The sequence below is a fragment of the Lingula anatina genome, chromosome 1 (assembly GCF_051362555.1).
Source record: "Lingula anatina isolate TDL-2025a chromosome 1, LinAna3.0, whole genome shotgun sequence".
NCBI classification, from domain to species: domain Eukaryota; kingdom Metazoa; phylum Brachiopoda; class Lingulata; order Lingulida; family Lingulidae; genus Lingula; species Lingula anatina.
Window position 1 is genome coordinate 31,913,915 of NC_141767.1, and position 18,473 is coordinate 31,932,387.

The following is an 18,473-nucleotide window of genomic DNA, read 5'->3' on the forward strand; positions in this document are numbered from 1 at the left end:
GAAAATTTCAACAGTTTTATATTTTTAACAAGGCTATCTAGTCATCATCTTTCATGTGGCTCAGAAAATATATAAACCACAAGTTCGGCAAGTGTCGGGGAGTATCTTCGGGCAGCGTCACGGATACGAAATAGCCGCCATATTTGAGCAGAAACCGGTTATATCTACACAATCGTAGAATATCACCATGAGTAAAGCGCATCCTCCCGAGCTGAAGAAGTAAGTACAAAGTAAATGCCAAATGTATACTATGGGGTGCTTTTCATACGAGGATATGTGGTAGAAACAGAATGATTATGGAATGTTTCTGGTAGCAAACATGGCTGCGCCCATAAGCGAAATGCTGAATACCATAGCAAACAAAGAAATGTATTTGTCTTCGGTTTTTAAGTGATCGATCTCTCTCTCTTTCTCTCACTCTCTCTCTATTTCTCTCTCTCTATCTATCTCACACACCAACGCGCACGTACACACACACACACACACACACACACACACCAAGGTTCAGTAACAGTGGATTAATGCAAATCGATAAATAGCCATTTCGTTATATCAAGTTTAGGACAGAAAGCATTTACATTTATTGTATTCTATCGCTTTAACCTCGGTAACCTGAATCAAAAGCTCTCGAATGGCTAGTTTATCTTTATGTAAATATTCTCAGATTATTGCATTCTTGTAAAAAGTATTAAAATTGCCCTATTATATGTACCTAGTGTTATATCATGCTGTATGTCATCTTGCAAGATAAAAATGCAAAGTAAACGGATTGAAAGTTCAAGTACTAGTAAAAACAGCCATCAAACGACCTGCCATCATTAAAGGTTACCCTGTCTTTTAAAGCTGAATGTCAAAAATTTAAATTGGCAAAAAAATTTAACAGAGAAAGAATTGAGCATTATGAAGAAAATAAACATTTATAAAACTAATTTTTATTTTGTACATAATAAATTTTAGAATGTCTTTCTCATTATTTTCATGTGCTCAAAAGTTTTTTTTTGTCAATAACTTAACACCAGCCTGTGATTATAATGTCTTTACATCAAAACCTGCCCCTAACTGAGATGGAGATGTGTTGACATTTACAAACTGGAATTCTTAGTTGTGACCAAAAGATGAAGAATGTACAACAGAAACTTGCATTTTTAAATGTCCTGAATGAAAGGAAACATGAATGCTAATAATTAATTTTTACGACTTTTTTTCAGATACTTGGACAAGAGACTGTCATGTAAGTGACCTTTGTTTATCATGAATAATAGTTGGAGTAGTTTTGAGATGTATAAATAAATGAGTATGTATCAAAAATTGGGTAAACTAGAGACAAGTCAGGAAATTGTTATAAATTTGTTGTTCTTTGCCACTCTTTCTGCTTTGGGTTTGTAGATTTTGGTTGCAAGAAGGACCAGAAGGTTAAAAAATCTTTTGGCACAGACAGTAAACTTATGTCAAATGTTCTTTTACTTGCTCAGGTATACTTTTTTATTTAGAAGCATTGTTTTTCCTCTAATTTTCTTTATTTTTCATTTGTCCTATATGTTTTCATCTTTATTGATTGTTATTCCACCACTGACATGGGTTGGTATTTCAATTTCAGTGAAATTGAATGGCAACAGGACGGTTACAGGCATACTCAGGGGCTTTGATCCATTTATGAATCTTGTCATAGATGAAAGCATTGAAGAGACCAAAGGTGGAGAGAAAAACAACATTGGCATGGTGGTAAGCACAGGGAACCCACTGCTTATTATTTCAATTTCTTAATTGTCTGTGGACTTTAATATAGTGGATTTCCATGCAGTCAAGCGTTTATATATTTATTTAGGCTGTTTGTAAGTTGTAAGCTTTGATATTTATTGTACCACCAGCGTAGGCGCTGGCGGTACACATGGTTTTAGTCCCGACCCGTATGTTCCGCCGGCTCCTGCGGCTCCTGCGGCTCCGCCGCCAAGTCACCGTTACCGCTTCTCCTCCTAGACGGTAAGGGCCTCCATACCCATCTCTTGGATTTAGGTCACCTATAATCTCAACTCGTTCCACGTAAAATTTGGGCTTTGTCGGTATTGGGGTCTAGGTGTGGCACTCATTGCAATGCACCCTTGTCCAAAAATGGCAAAATTAAATGCTAATTATCTCCCCTACAGAAGGAATTATGGGAAAAATTTCTACAGACAGCTTTCCAAAAGTCATATGTGTAGATTTCAAATATGCCCTTGGATTTGACCTTTGACCTTTATTTTAAGGTCAAACGGGCCAAAATTTTCAAAAAAACAAAATTTTTGCCGAAAAAAAAAATTATTTGCAGTCTTATTCAGACACCACACAGACTTAACTAATAATATTAATGGAAAGTGTTACCCTTCAGGTCATCTTTCATCTCCGTGAATTTGGGGTCAATCGGTGCATTTTCACGGGAGTAGCGGCCATAAGATATCGAAACTGAAAACTGTCTCTAATTCGGGAACCGTTAATGCTAGACACCCATTTTTTTTTGCATTTTGTAGAGCATGTAAAGCCCAACACTGGAGGTGGTCTCCGTTTTTTTGTATTCCATACGGTTTTGGAGTTACGCTGTATCAAAAAGTATATATTGGTGGTGAAAGCAAAATGTGCAGTACGGTAATGGATAATAAATTTTGAACTCCGGAAAAATAAAACATAAGGCTTGGCAAAGCAGACAACTTGTGGTCAAAAATGACATTATTTCATCAAATTTGAACATCTGGAACTTCAGAGCACCTCCCATTTCAAGAATTTTGACCAAAATGACCTTTTCTTTATTTTAATTAATTTTTTTTGTAGGAAATTTATGGCACATTATGGTATTTCCAAAATTATAACATTTAGTCCCTTATATCTCCAAAACTGGCAGAGATAGGTCCATAGTTACTATTGAACTTGAATAGGAAGTCATATACTGGCAATCTAAATGTGACCTTAAAATTGACCTTTGACCTACTTTTCACCATGAACTGAACTTTGCAAATTTTGCTTCCTTTTTATCTCCAAAACTGGCAGAGATAGGTCCATAGTTTCTATTGAACTTGAATAGGAAGTCATATACTGGCAATCTAAATGTGACCTTAAAATTGACCTTTGACCTACTTTTCACCATGAACTGAACTTTGCAAATTTTGCTTCCCTTTTATCTCCAAAACTGGCAGAGATAGGTCCATAGTTACTATTGAAGTTGAATAGGAAGTCATATACTGGCAATCTAAATGTGACCTTAAAATTGACCTTTGACCTACTTTTCACCATGAACTGAACTTTGCAAATTTTGCTTCCCTTTTATCTCCAAAACTGGCAGAGATAGGTCCATAGTTACTATTGAAGTTGAATAGGAAGTCATATACTGGCAATCCAAATGTGACCTTAAAATTGACCTTTGACCTACTTTTCACCATGAACTGAACTTTGCAAATTTTGCTTCCCTTTTATCTCCAAAACTGGCAGAGATAGGTCCATAGTTACTATTGAAGTTGAATAGGAAGTCATATACTGGCAATCTAAATGTGACCTTAAAATTGACCTTTGACCTACTTTTCACCATGAACTGAACTTTGCAAATTTTGATTCCCTTTTATCTCCAAAACTGGCAGAGATAGGCCCATAGTTACTATTGAAGTTGAATAGGAAGTCATATACTGGCAATCCAAATGTGACCTTAAAATTGACCTTTGACCTACTTTTCACCAAGAACTGAACTTTGCAAATTTTGCTTCCCTTTTATCTCCAAAACTGGCAGAGATAGGTCCATAGTTACTATTGAAGTTGAATAGGAAGACATATACTGGCAATCTAAATGTGACCTTAAAATTGACCTTTGACCTACTTTTCACCATGAACTGAACTTTGCAAATTTTGCTTCCCTTTTATCTCCAAAACTGGCAGAGATAGGTCCATAGTCTCTATTGAAGTTGAATAGGAAGTCATATACTGGCAATCTTAAAGTGACCTTAAAATTGACCTTTGACCTACTTTTCACCATGAACTGAACTTTGCATAGTTTGCTTCCCCTTTATCTCCAAAACTGGCAGAGATAGGTCCATAGTTACTATTGAACGTGAATAGGAAGTCATATACTGGCAATCTAAGTGTGACCTTGAAATTGACCTTTGACCTACTTATTATCATGAACTGAACTCTGCTAATTTCTTTCTCTTTTAACTTCAAACCTGGCAGAGATAGGCCCATAGTTACTATTGAAGTTGAATAGGAAGTCATATACTGGCAATTTACTGTGACCTTGGAATTGACCTTTGACCTACCTTGCGATGAACTTAACTTTGATTGTACCATTTTTAGTAATATATATATTTTTTGCATATTTTGAAAATTCTTGTTGATTGCATTTTTACAGCTTGTCAAGCACAAGACTGGTGGCTGTGTTCCTTATTTTGTATATGTGGGGGTCTATATGAATGCGCTTGCTCCAGCTGGTGGTACAATATTCGGAGGCGGTATCGCCTCTCTGATCCTCTAGTTTTGAATGGTATGTCTGTTGATGTCACCATCCAACTTGTCATTTGTTCTGTTTTTTATTTATTGCTTAATATATGTGCCATCTTCGATATTTGTTTTTTTTTACCTATGAATGACTAAGGTAAACTGTTCTGTTGAACTTTGTATTCGGTGAACTTAAGTGTTTTTTACCTTTCAATATCTTTTTAGGTTATCCGAGGCAACAGCATAGTACTACTGGAATCACTAGACAGAATATGATACCAAAGAAAACTTTATGAACTAAATCATCTGTAAATATCATCATGAAGACAAATATATGCACAGAAAAAAAGACAGGAAGAAAAATATTAATTGAACTATGTCGAGGAGAGATGTGGCAATTCCTGTGTCTAAGTTCCTCATATCATTTCCAACGTTAACTCTACTATCTGGAGAGTTATTGTGCATGTGAAAGTCATCATCACTGAGGACTAAAAAGATGAAGTTATCATGAAAAAAAACGATATAAAGCTCTTATTTGTTTCTCAGTAGATTTTTTAATAGATGCAGCTTTTAAGTTAAAGAGCAATGCTGAAGGTTATTGGAAGTTTTCAGTTTTCATCATTTGAAGAGAGTTGATTGAGATGACCTGGCAAAAATGAGTTTTGTCTAAGGTCTGCTGAAAGAAGTGTTTAGTAGAAGATGAATGAATTTTTTACTTGAAAAAATATCCAATGAAAACTCGGTTCTTCTAAGGTCTGCTGAAAGAATCGTTTAGTAGAAGATAAATGTATTTTTTATTTGAAAAAATATCTAATGAAAACTCTTTCTTCTGTTGTTTTACTTGTCAATGAATATAATTTAATGCTTCTATTTTTGAGCAAGCAAGGTCATCATTCATGTTTCGAAAAAGCTTGTTACATTTGTCGTCAAAAACGCGACATTTGTAAGATTCAGGGCACATAGCAGTTCAATATTGGGACACGTTTGGCCAGACGCTTTAAACGTTTATCCTATAAGGATCTTTAAATTCATCGAATCAAAAACTTAATGTAAAAATATTGCATACTCCAAAAATATACTGTTTTGCAGGTCGGTATGTGCTGTTCTCGTTGACAATTGGGCAATTATTTTGCGTTATTCAATCCTCCGTCCTGGCAGTACATATTGCTAGTAGAAGAACTGTAGCCTCCACCAAACTCGGCGGCATGCTGCACACAGTCCAACTCGCTTAAGTCGTTGCCGAAAACGTGGTCCATGAAACCAAAGCCACATAACTCCTGAATTTGGTCAGTTGCGTTAGATGGAATATCACATGTTGCCATTGGCACCTGATCGTCCAATAGAGCTTGTGTAAAAGACATGGAAGGAAAGTTGGCGAATGAGTTGGTCTGTTGTTGTTGTTGTTGGCATTGTATTTGATTCAACAGTTGCTGTTGCAGTAGTTGAAGACGTAAAATTTCATTTGCCAGACGCAGATCTTGTGTGGCTGAACTTATTGAAGCAGCCATACTAGGTTCAAAACTGGGTGTTGGTAATGTCAATTGCATGGGACTGGATGCACCAGTGCTTGCCAGGCCGGTCGATGATGTTCTTCTGGGTTGACAAGAAAGCGGCAATGGCTGTGTCAGTTGAGAATCCTGTTGTTGCTGTTGTTGAGCATTTCTGAAGCCCGCCTGTGATGGTGGCACAGTGTTGTTCTCCAACAGCTGAGGACCTGGATCTAGATGATTAAGTAGATATTATGTATTTTGAAAGAGATTTTGCACGGTGTATGTCTATTTTCCAGGCAATATTTTAAATGTTTCATTACCTAGCAAAGAAATTCATAAAGTGGGTAATGTTAAAGTTACAATAATAGTTTTTTCAAACAAAAGCTAAAATTCAGAGTTCTTACCACTCCAATATTTCAGTGGAGAATCCTGTTGATGCTCCCTGTGTGTCTGCTGTTGTTGCTGTTGTTTTTGTTGCTGCTGCTGTTGTTGATGATGTTGCTGTTGTTGTTGCTGCTGCTGTTTTTGTTGTTGCTGCTGTTGTTGTTGTTGTTGTTCACTTCTGAATCGTTTCTGTGAAGGAAGGTCGTTATCGCCATCCCTCTGCCTAGCACCTGTAGACATATGAAATTAAAATTTCGTTAGCTACATTAGACTATGGCGATTTTATTTTTTAAACAAAGTGACGTCTCTTCGAAAGACATGAAAAGTTTTGAATTTGTGTAGTCTTGCGTATGTAGTCCTTTGGGAGGGGGTCCGCAGATGCTAAGCCGACCCTCTCCCCCCCCTCCCCCCCCCCCACTCCCCCCACTTGGCGTCGGGTTCGGGACCCGCTGAAGAGCCCCAAAAATCTTTGGTATTTTAGAGGGCGAACGGTGCCATTTGGTACGTTTTAGATTTATGATTCAGCTAGTCAAAATTTTAATTACAAGAGGGGACCAGAAACCGAAGGGGGGGGGGTGGTCAGGACCCCCGACCCCCCTCTAAATCCGCCACTGTATATCGTAGCCACGCGGGTACAATGTGCTGAAAACAACCACACGATTTAATCAGGTTTGATGCAAAATAAAGCTGCGTTTGTCGCCCCATTCGAAACACTTTCATTATGCCTTTTATGATATAAGAAATGTGCCAAAGAAACTGCACACGTTCTTTGCTGGCCAATGCATCGGTTACTTTTTTCTTTCGTTTTTTTAAATGAATACGGAGAGTTTTTCTGTATCAATTGTATAGCAATTATACGATAATTATATTTATTTCTTTAAAACCGCACTTTCCATGCGTTTCAATGCTGTTAACATATAAATGAGAGACAAAAATAATAAGACCTTAAATGATAAATAAATAAAGACGACATAAAATTAATACTGTAAATTATGATATAATATTAAGACATGCACTGAAAGGCTGTTGAAGCTTAGTTTTATGATGAGAGGAAATTGTTAAATCAGTCTAAATATTGTAAAAATAAAAATATTATAAATCTTTTCAAAAAATATCAGCGCAAGCTCCCCTTCTTATAAGTTGAGGTGGCTGATTCCGTAGAAAAATATGGAGAATGCCCCGTGACCGTAGATGTTAAGTTTTTCTTTGCAATGAATGAACAAGTGGTCCTGATAGCAGCGGTGAGATATCAGATATGACTGATAATCGCCAATATAACAATATTTCAGCTACGTTAGTTGTAAGAAAAAATAGAAGGCCTCGATAGGCCTATTCTTGAAAAATACGGTAGTTTATGAAGGCGATGTTGTTGATGCAAGTCAGTGGGGACGACTACGTGCAAGCTGAAGAAAACGCGTGCGAATGCTGTATTTTAAAATAGGGAAACTGAGTCTCGATCAAAATCTATTTCGTGACATCTTTGGCGCCAATATTTTTATAATGTTTTACATCACATTTCTTCCAGGTTTTTCACGACGAAATTATCGATGGCAGACATTTGATTTAAGCTTAGCGTGCAGCGAATCTTAAAAAACTTAACGTGTAACTGAATTTTTTATTCGAAAATTTAAGTAATGCTCTATGGGCCATAAGTTAAGGGGATATAAGCGGCTCTTCTAATCTTACCCACGTGTAACTGACCATCGGAGAGGATGCAACGCACCTGTTGCCATTGTCAGCTCTTGAAAGGGCTGCGGCGCTTTCGGCTGATCGGAGCAAGTGGACGTAGAATACTGGTTGTCAGTATTAACGTTTGGTAAAACTGGTGTCGGTTCCTCGGTTGTCGGCTCCTCTGATGGCTTCAAACTTTGCAATTCGGTGCATTTGGATTGAGAGCCTTGGTGATCTGTGCCGGTACTTGGAAATAATGCGGTCGATCCCTTTGCACTTTCCGGAGCTAGAAGTTCATGATATATTTATAACAAGATTAATTTTCTTTATGTCATGCTTCTCTAACTCTTTATGTTTTTTTTTCTGTTTCGCATTTCATACTTGTTGTAAAAAATATGCAGTCCCTACAGTACAATATATCGCTTATAAACATTCATCATTTGATTTTTTTTACATAAAAAGTCTAACTTTCGTGTTGGATTTGATAGACATTATACGGGTTAAGTATATCAACTTCACAATGGCATGATTGAAAAGGCCAGTCAGCGTTCTATTGTAACCCCCTCCTCCCACTTACAAGGGGACATAAGCAGCTTTTCCACTCAACCGGCCAGCGAAAAATAAACAGAAAAAAATGAATAAAATGAAAATAAAAAGACCACATGTGTCCAGAAATGGCACACAGCACCACCAATATTTCACGGCACAGCCAGAGACAATTCGTTCAATTATTACTGAAAGGATCATTTATGTATATAAACCCTATTGGGTCGGCTAAAACATCCTTGGCATTTGAAAGGGTGAAATTACCAATTTTATCTATCCACATTTGAAATGGTAATACACATTTAGGATTCAGTCAACTGCGTAATGTCACTTAACTCGCGGAACACGCATAAATAAGCGGACATATTTTCTCAAGAAAACGGAACAGAAATAAGATATTTTGTAATAGCGATGGTATAAGAAGCGGTATTCTGTGAGAAATGTATACTCTTTTATGTATCCGTCTAAATCACTCACTCGCATGTCTGATATCTAGAATGATTTTAAATCATCAAAAAATATAGCCTACATATCCTGTTGCTATCTTTTTATTTGCTTGAAAAAAATCCCCAGGCAAATTACATGGTCTGTTCCAGATGTTAAGGATTTGGGGTTAATCAAATGGATTTAAGGCAGACAGATCGGATTCATAGACATATATATACTTACGCGTGTCTAAGTCACTTTTGCTGTTCTTCTGTACCCATTGTAATTGTTTGGCGACCAGTTCAAATTGCTCTTGTTGTTTCGACATAATCTCTCGCAAATAGCGATGTTTCTGAAGCAACTGCTGGTGTAGCTGCTTCTGGGCTGGTGTGAGGACGAGATCGGCCTTTCCACACTTGAAAATATTGTATAAAGTATTGTAAACTATATTGCAAGTTCAAGGATCAACAAATTGATAACGAAACTAAGTTTGCAAAAAATGCTCTAAAGCGATTTTTAAAATTTGAAATAGTAATTGGAAATACGACAGATTGTCACTGTTTGATGAGACACTGGAAAGAAGATATAGCAATGATTGTCAACGATAACAATATGATGCTGGCAACATCCGAAGATGACATTACACTGCATTTTACATTAGCTATATTATCATGTTACATATACAAAATTATTTGGTTAAATCAACATTATGATGTGTGCCACGACCATGCAGAATCGAAATCGACTTTTGATTGTCCTTTACAATAAAGTGACACAACGAACTCTTTATTGCAAGAAAAGGCGGTGAAACCCTACTGATTTGCCATAGCGACGCAATAAAGCCAACCGAAATTGTAAACACACACACACACACAAAATATCATTTTCAAGATGGTAACGTTTAATTTTGTTACGTTTGAAAATGTGTTCAATCCATGTCCATGTAATCTCTATGTATTCCCTTATTTATCAATAAGACGGATAGTAGTGATGGACCATGATGAATAGTTCAGAGATTTTACTTTTCTTTTCAAATTATTACCGAAAGCTATCACCTCGGAAATCCTTGGGGGGGGGGGGGTCACATCTTTTAATTTCTTAGGGTCTAAATTGGCTGTCTTTCAAAAGGTATCTTTTTACATGAACTTCTTTACTCAGGTTCCCCATAGTTAGGTTAACTTTATATTTTCCCCAAGTATGATAACAGCGTTTGTAACCCAATTTGGTGTAAGCTATGACGAAAACAGACATCTTTTATCGTCCCAGCATCAACAATATTTAAAATATAAGGATGTGACGAAGTTAATAAAAAGGTAACGATGGTTTTGTAAAAAGGAAATTTCAACCCAGATAGACTAAATAAAGACACTCCTTTTTTACCTTCAAAACAAAATTTTCAGGACCAGCCTTTTTATATTGAGGGTATGCCACATATTTATTTTGAATTGCAATTTGCTTGCCTTTTTTCTCATTAACATTCTTTTATTGTAAACATTATTTACACTAATAGTAAAGGTGTATTGTTTATTTAAAAATGCAGAGAGTACATTTCTAATTCTGAGATAATTGTGCTTTCTCAGTTCATTGGCAAAAATAACAATACAGCAAGCCATGTTTAGAAATTAAAAAAAAACAGAAGATAGAGAAAAATGTATGATGGGCGGATACAATAGCCTGTCATTATTTTAGATTAAAGAAAATACTGCAAATCTCTGTAGAGCTTAAGATGTCTTTTTCTCACTATATAAAACTGTGGTAACAGAGAAGTAGAAATGGCCGCTCAGTGATTTTCTCAATGATTTTTCTGACTGTAAATAGGGCCAATTCATAAAAAAGAAAGAAAAGAAAAACGCTCGGGGGTAGCGTGCTACAAATCTATTTGTTCTGCCTATTAAAAACCACGTAAACTAAGATGTGGGCTATATGTTATTCTAACGACACGCTTTTCTTTTAAAAAGTGTCTCACGCGTTAACAGTGTTAGTAAAACTAAATACATGGAGCATTTTTCTTCTAATATTGCCCTAAACATGAATAGGCACTATAAGTAAGAAAGTTACATAAGGTTAAAACTTGGGCTGGCTGCCAACTAGTTTACCCTTAACTATAAGTGTAATCGTGCTGCATGTGACATAACAAAGACTAAATTGTACTGAATGAGACCACGGTATACCCACCATTCTTGAATTACCATTATTTTTCATTTTCTTCCTCAACTTTAACCTGGCGGATATAATTTATCTTAATGTATTGGTGCGAGAACATTTTTTTTACTTTTTTCGTGATTAAATTGAATATAAAGATGAAGACCATTTTTTTACAATTTTATATCATACAATGATAATCTATAAATATGCGCAATAAATATACAATAAAAATTGAAATAGTTGATTAGCGAGCCATAAATCAAACCGAGAAGTAAAACTTTAGTGTTATGTCAATTACACAAAGGCTACAGTCGAAAAGCTTTGTTGGTGCCAAAAAAGGGAGGAAATCTCATAGTGAGAACCTATGTCTCTAGTTTCCAACATGCGTGATGGCATTCTCATACTCCCCTGGTAGCTTTGTATGTGCTACCACACCTTATGTAACCCCACGCCTCCAGCAGCAGGGCATTTTTTTCAGATGAGGGGTGGGGAGAGAAAACGCTCACTTTATCAATATGGTACCAGGTATATCAATATATTATATATCTTTAAGGAGGCAAGGGATGGTGCAATCAATTTCTGCTGGAGTCAAACATTCATGACAGTTAGTCGTGGATCATCGATAATGGGTCAAAGGTCAAATTTGATAAAATTTTTCACATAGATAACAGATGGATACGTTTAAGGCAGTATGCAATTTTTATAACATAAAAATTTAGTTTTTTTTTCTTTTAGTTCTTTAGTAACAAATGGCCGACAAGGCTCCATTATAACAAACTGTGGCGAATGGTTTCTGTGTAAAAATATGAAAATATAGTCCTTTGATTTTTTTTTAATTATCAATATATGATTGGCAAAAAGTATCGAGCGCGTTAGTGTAATCTTTTTAATCTTTTCAGTATATATTAATACTGTCTAAAATGAAACGCTGCATGATGCAGAAAAAAAATAATAAAATGCTGTCCACTCACCTCAGTTAACGTATGCGTTTTGCTGTTAGATGATATAGTCGTCCTCGGGGAAGACGAAATGCTTGGTGTAGATGACATGGAGCCGACTTCAACGGCAGAACTGCCCATCTGTATTGAAAATGAATTATTTCAGCTACAAAACACGATCTTTTTTTTTTAACTCCACAAAGGGCAAGCATAAACCAGGCGTGCTGGCTATTATTTACTTAGTGCGACTTGATTGGGCCTCTGACCTCGGTAATATTTTTAAAAATAGTCATTAAAATAGTTATAGGACATACTGTATCCGGAGAATTGAGAAAAAGAATAGACAAAAAATACATTGTGAGCTTTACTCGTAACGAATTGTGCAGTCATGATTTGTTGCGCCCGCGCGCGCGCGCGCGCGTGTGAGTGGTTGCTAGACCACAAGCATGTGAGCGTATTTTTGACGAAAAAATAGTTGTTCAAAATAAAGATACCCGGTAAACTGCACTTCTGCTATTTGGACCACATGAAAATTAGAAAAGCAATAGCAACAGATTGTATTAGAGTGCGTTCTTGGATTGATAATTGTTCTAAGTAACATCTTACGACATACAATATTATGATCAAATGTGTCAGTCTGTGTAATGCCTTTAAAACATAAATATGACCTAGAAATATAGAATGGTTGAAAATAGACTTCAGAACTACTGTATTACTTATACAAATTTATAAATTTTGGACAAACACGTAGACTTATGACTGCCCGGCCATGAGCTGCCTAGCGGTTTCAAGTTGCGGACCTTCAAGACCATACGATTTCGCCTTGTGTAATTTCTGTAAAAAAAAATGTCGCTAGAACTTACTCTTCGTCTCTCTATTATCTATCTTATCTACCTGTAACCTTGATGCAAATTTTTATCACTGCATTCTAAGTAGCGCGATTCCTAGAAAAACATTAAAAAAGTGAAAACCTGACAAGACACAAATGATTTTCGAGGTTGGAAACTTCATAATGCCTTCTTTTTTACATTGTACCATGATCGGAAACGTTTTATTGGTCATTTTATGTATCTGTACTTCTATCGTAAAGGACAATGGGCGCGTCATTATCCTTTGCGATAGAAGTATTGTTTGGGTAGGCGTTTTGATTTAACGAATGCAAAAATATAACCGATAACTTGCCAAGTAAAAAGATGTTCTTAAAAACCCCTTTTGCAAGGTATAAATTGAGTTTCAACTTGATAATGAGATGGTCAGTTAGAAGTTGAATTGTCGATGAATAGTTTATTTTTCTTGAAACAATATTATAGGAAATAAAAAAGTAAATGGTTTAAAAAGTAACGAGCATTAGAAAATTACTATTTCTTTTCAATACTGTTTAATTCATTTAGACAATTGAGTAAGAAGTATCAGAATAAAACGGGCCCGTAGCCAGCAATTTCAAAAGGGGGGGTTCTTTTTCTGAAAAAGTGGACCTTTTACCATGAAACCTTCATGTACCTAGATAAAATTTTACCCAGCAAAAGGGGGGTTCTTTCGAACCCCCCGAATCCCCCCTGGCTACGGGCCTGATAAAAAGTTATAGGCCTAGTCTGTTAATAAGGGTAACTTTCTAAGGCCAGCGTTGACCCCCAATGTTGAATTCGATATTGTGTTACTTGCTGAGCCAACCAGGCCCTAATATAATTTCATTCTCCGGTTTATAATGTTGTGTTTTATACATAAATACCTACTCTTGTTGAGCTGTTTAGTTTCTTCTTGGATTCACCGCTATTTTTTGCAACGGAATCATCTTCACTGCCAGGCTTTTTCCGCAAGAGCTCGATCAGTAACTCGTTTCCAGAATGGGGAAACCGAGTCGTCTTGAAGTCCGATGGCATTTTGTGTCTGGTTATCGGCGATTTCCAGCCCAACTACCCGGGTTCAGCGTGGTATACTAGTAAGTTCCTCTTTGAATGACGCAGCAAACAATGAGAGTTCCGTATCGCTATGTAAACACAGACCACACTACAAAGACCTGAAAGACTAAAAAGAAATGTACACCAAGGCAAACCTCTCGATATCATTGGACAAAAAGACTTTTAATGTAATTGAAATTAGAAATATGTTAGCCTAGGACGCCAAGTGAAAAGAAAGCTTTGGTTGTAGTAAGCCAATAAGACACACGTGTGCAAGATGAAGGTTAACTTGACGTGGCAAAGTTGAACTTGACTTGTTAGAGGAGTATGCAGGCAAAAGATAGCATGACCTGGAATGCATTTGCCCTCTTTCTGGTAAAGAAAACATACACGTACGAGTGCGGTTAAAAGTGATTGGTCGAGCACCTCATCCGCTTAGATAACGCAGAAAAAAGGGGAGACCGGGGCTAGTTGGCCCAGTTAGACACTTTTGGCCTTGTAGAGCCAACTAGGAATGGGTTAGAGTAACAAAACCAGTTTCAAAGTAAGCCCCATGAACTAAGCTACGTATGCAACGTCATTATTTTTCAAATATAATGCCAGATGGCTCACAATTTGACAAAAAACGCAGTTGACGTCAAGGGGGCCAACTTGTCCCGCCACGGGGCAAGTTGGCCCCAGGGTCGGGGCAAGTTGGCCCCCCATATACGAAAATGAGGTATATGTACCATGTAAACGCATTTAAATACATTTTTATACATTTGTAATTGATTAAATTGATTTTTGAGTGTCTTTGATGAATAAATAGTTCAAATGAGGCAGATTTAGTGAGGTTTCCGTACGTCACGTTGTGTGTGTGTGTGTGTGGGGGGGGGGGGTATGTAGGCCTATCTATCAATAAAATATCTATCAATAAAATTTGTTTTGTTTTAATTAAGAATAAATTAATAATGGTATAAAGCAGGTTTTTAATGAATGAAAACGAATAATAAATTTTCGTTTTAAAAGAAAGTAACAAATTCAGTTTTAAACCATTGAGTTTGTTTCAAAAATGGTCTCTAGCTAGGGAGGGGTGGAAATCCCCTTACAATGAATTAAGGCAAAATAAATGTTTTTCTAAGGAAAGTCCAATGGATTTGCTTTTTAATACATACAATCAACAGAACAATTTTAATATAAATTTTCGAAAAGACACCAGAGGGCAAATCAAGCAAAATCAATCAGACGGTAAACACCTGCAAGCTTTGTCAATTTCACCAAATTGTTTATTTCAAGCAGCGTTGCGCGCAAAGGATTGTGGGTAATATGAGGGTCCAACTTGCCCCGAGTCAAGGGGGCCAACAAGCCCCGGGTGTACATTATTTATTTTAAAGGATGGCAGCCATTTATGGTGCAAGAATGAGCAACGATGATACATTTATGTGCAACTTGAAACAATGAGCTTCAGTTTGATACCCTATACATATCTTATATTTGATCAAAAGCCTATAAAAATATATTTTTAAATCTCTTAAACAAAATTACTTCTAGGTGCAAAAATAGTTTATTTGGACTCACCGCTTAAATAAAACTTTTTAACGTCCGACACTTCCTTAGCATTGTAGGCTACGGTCACTTTAAAAGAGTATGTGGCCAATTTTTTTTACCTCGTAGTTACTTTTTCATAAATTGACGGGGGGCCAACTTACCCCGGGGTCCAACTAGCCCCGGTCTCCCCAATATTGTTATGTGATGAGATAATGTTGTCGCCTCAAAATTATATCGGGGTGAATATGCTGATTCGAGCTGATGACGTAACGGTTTTTTTTTTTTTTTTTTTTTTTTTTTTTTTTTTTTTTTGCGGTGAGAACTGTAATTACGATTCCAAACAGATTGTATTTTTAATGATAGGACCACAAACATTTTAGTTCATGATTTCATTTATTACCAATACGACGTGTAGCGTCTAGCAATAAAATATGTTATAACAACACTGAGGCACGACATCACTTTTATAACGCCCAGCGCGTATTACTGCCAAAAAGTCTGTACAAGACAGAAAAAAAGATGGATCCGATGAACACCTTGCCCCATTATCTAACTCTGGTTCAGACAGACATAATGTCGTTTGTCGGTAAAGAAGAATGTATTGGGTTACTGCATTCTAGTTTTGCTTCAAATGTATCTCATTTTTTACGTAATAAGAGGAAGAAGAAATAGTTGACAGGACAGGTGTTTGACATGCACGCTGACTATACACACGCATACAAAGTCGACTGAATGCGTTGTCGGTGGTTTCCTAACCAGGGCCCTGTTTCACAATAGAAATTTAGCCCTAAAATAGAGAATGGGGAAACCGAGTCGTCTTAAAGTCCGATGGCATTTTGTGTCTGGTTATCGGTGATTTTCCAGCCCAACTACCCGATTACAGTGTAATATCTTTGAATGACGCAACAAACAATGAGAGCTCCGTATCGCTATGTGAACACCGACCACACTACAAAGACCTGAAAGACTAAAAAGAAATGTACTCCAAGGCAAACCTCTCGATGTCATTGGACAAAAAGACTTTTTATGTAATTGAAATTAGAAATTTGTTAGCCTAGGGTGCAAGTGAAAAAAAAGCTTTGGTTGTAGTAAGCAAATAAGACACACGTGTGCAGGATGAAGGTTAACTTGACGTCGCAAAGTTGAACTTGACTTGTTACATGAGTACGCAGGCAAAAGACTGCACGACCTGGAATGCATTTGCCCTCCTGGTAAAGAGAAAATACACGTACGAGCGCGGTTAATAGTGATCTGTCGATCACCTCATCCGCTTAGATAACGCAGAAAAAATATTGTTATGTGATGAGATAACGTTGTCGCCTCAAAATTATATCGGGGTGAATATGCTGATTCGAGCTGATGACGTAACGGGGTCGTTTTTTTTTTTTTTTTATTTTATTTTATTTTTTTTTTTGCGGTGAGAACTGTTATTACGATTCCAAACAGATTGTATTTTTAATGATAGGACCACAAACATTTTAGTTCATGATTTCATTTATTACCAATACGACGTGTAGCGTCTAGCAATAAAATATGTTATAACAACACTGAGGCACGACATCACTTTTATAACGCTCAGCGCGTGTTACTGCCAAAAAGTCTGTACAAGACAGAAAATAGATGGATCCGATGAACACCTTGCCCCATTATCTAACTCTGGTTCAGACAGATATAATGTCGTTTGTCGGTAAAGAAGAATGTATTGGGTTACTGCATTCTAGTTTTGCTTCAAATGTATCTCATTTTTTTTTACGTAATAAGGCCACACTTTTTTATTTTTATGGATGACATCCTCTGGGTACCCCAAAATCGGTGCGAGAGGGCGAAAAAAAAAAAAAAAAAAAAAAAAAAAAAAAACAGTCCAAAAAAAAAAATACTGCTTAAGTAAAGGAATGCTGTCAGTACACAGCTGGAAACACAAATTTTACCACAGAAACACGTATCAAACTAACAATATGTCTTTATCCATGCTCTCAAAATAGTAAAGCATTGTGAATACTTCGTAGAAATGTAAAAAAAAAGTCATGAAGAGATATACTTCTTATTACAAAGTCTATTAAGGTTATTTCATGCATTTTGTTGGTATAGCAATCAATAAAACAAATATCAAACAAACAGTGTGTCTTTATTTGTATTCTCAGAATATTAAAGCATTTTGAACACTTCACAAATGTTTAAAAATTGATGCAAAGATATGCTTAATACTACCAAATCTATTAAAGGTCATTTCGGACGATTTTGTCTACTTCGTCTCACACGGCCAAACTGTCAGGTGGCCTGTCTGACCTTCAGCCCACCAAATACCTCGACGCCCTTGTCGACCCTTTTTTCGCTACAGAAAACCTGGTAGCCTATGTGCTGCTTTGTACAGAATGTCACTGAAATTTTTCGGGCCATAATCGCTGGCGGCCGCCAGCCTTTCGCACAATTGTAAAAAGGTGATATCTCCATGCCCAATATCAATGGCATACCAATCCAAAACGACGGCACCCGTTCTCTTTATGACTTTAATTGTCGTGTAATTTGAAAGTAATCCCAGAGATGAATTTGACGGCAAAGCGGCCACATTTCCACGTGGCGATAATACGCATGCGCAGAAAGCTCATTTCCTGGCAAATTCAGTAACGACGTTTGCAACAACCGACTTCGAACAGCTTTTTAATGCCACTTTTTCAAAGTTTTGGGTACGAGGGTTGCCATAGTTTTATTTTAAGACGTTGTTAATTGACAGGGTTCCCGCCAAGGGGCATTTATGATTTTATTTTCCGGGCACCTTCGGTACTAGTAGTTTGATTTATTGACCTTTCAGCGCTGTGTTGGAGTGCAATACGTCATTTATAACACCAACTGTTGCAATTCGATGCAACTCACTGTAAATTAATTTAATCCATGTAAAAAACTGAAAATGCATTCTGTTTATAGTTAAAGGGATAATAACTGTTCATTTTAGCCAAAAAAAAAAAAAAATGGATTTTCTTGGGGTAAAGAACAATTTTCCC

General features: G+C 36.7%; 2 protein-coding genes across 3 annotated transcripts; one reads left to right on the forward strand and one right to left on the reverse strand.

The window, feature by feature from the left end:
* The first annotated feature begins 50 nt into the window (after window positions 1–50).
* LOC106168885 (putative small nuclear ribonucleoprotein G) lies at window positions 51–5,272 on the forward strand. The gene is made up of 4 exons (XM_086999278.1): window positions 51–219; window positions 1,209–1,231; window positions 1,598–1,722; window positions 4,675–5,272. Exons 1-4 carry the CDS (start codon window positions 188–190, stop codon window positions 4,723–4,725), a joined length of 231 nt encoding a protein of 76 aa, XP_086855404.1. The 5' UTR covers window positions 51–187; the 3' UTR covers window positions 4,726–5,272.
* A 71-nt stretch (window positions 5,273–5,343) lies between these two features.
* LOC106168863 (uncharacterized) lies at window positions 5,344–14,287 on the reverse strand. 2 transcript variants are annotated; one of them, XM_013548073.3, is made up of 6 exons: window positions 13,783–14,286; window positions 12,083–12,190; window positions 9,210–9,381; window positions 8,047–8,280; window positions 6,344–6,553; window positions 5,344–6,169 (listed from the first exon to the last, which is right to left on the reverse strand). In XM_013548073.3, exons 1-6 carry the CDS (start codon window positions 13,927–13,929, stop codon window positions 5,574–5,576), a joined length of 1,467 nt encoding a protein of 488 aa, XP_013403527.2. In that variant the 5' UTR covers window positions 13,930–14,286; the 3' UTR covers window positions 5,344–5,573. The 2 variants fall into 2 exon arrangements, with proteins under 2 accessions (XP_013403527.2, XP_086855403.1); XM_086999277.1 differs by lacking the exon at window positions 12,083–12,190 and having other exon boundaries at window positions 13,783–14,287.
* Window positions 14,288–18,473: the final 4,186 nt, after the last annotated feature.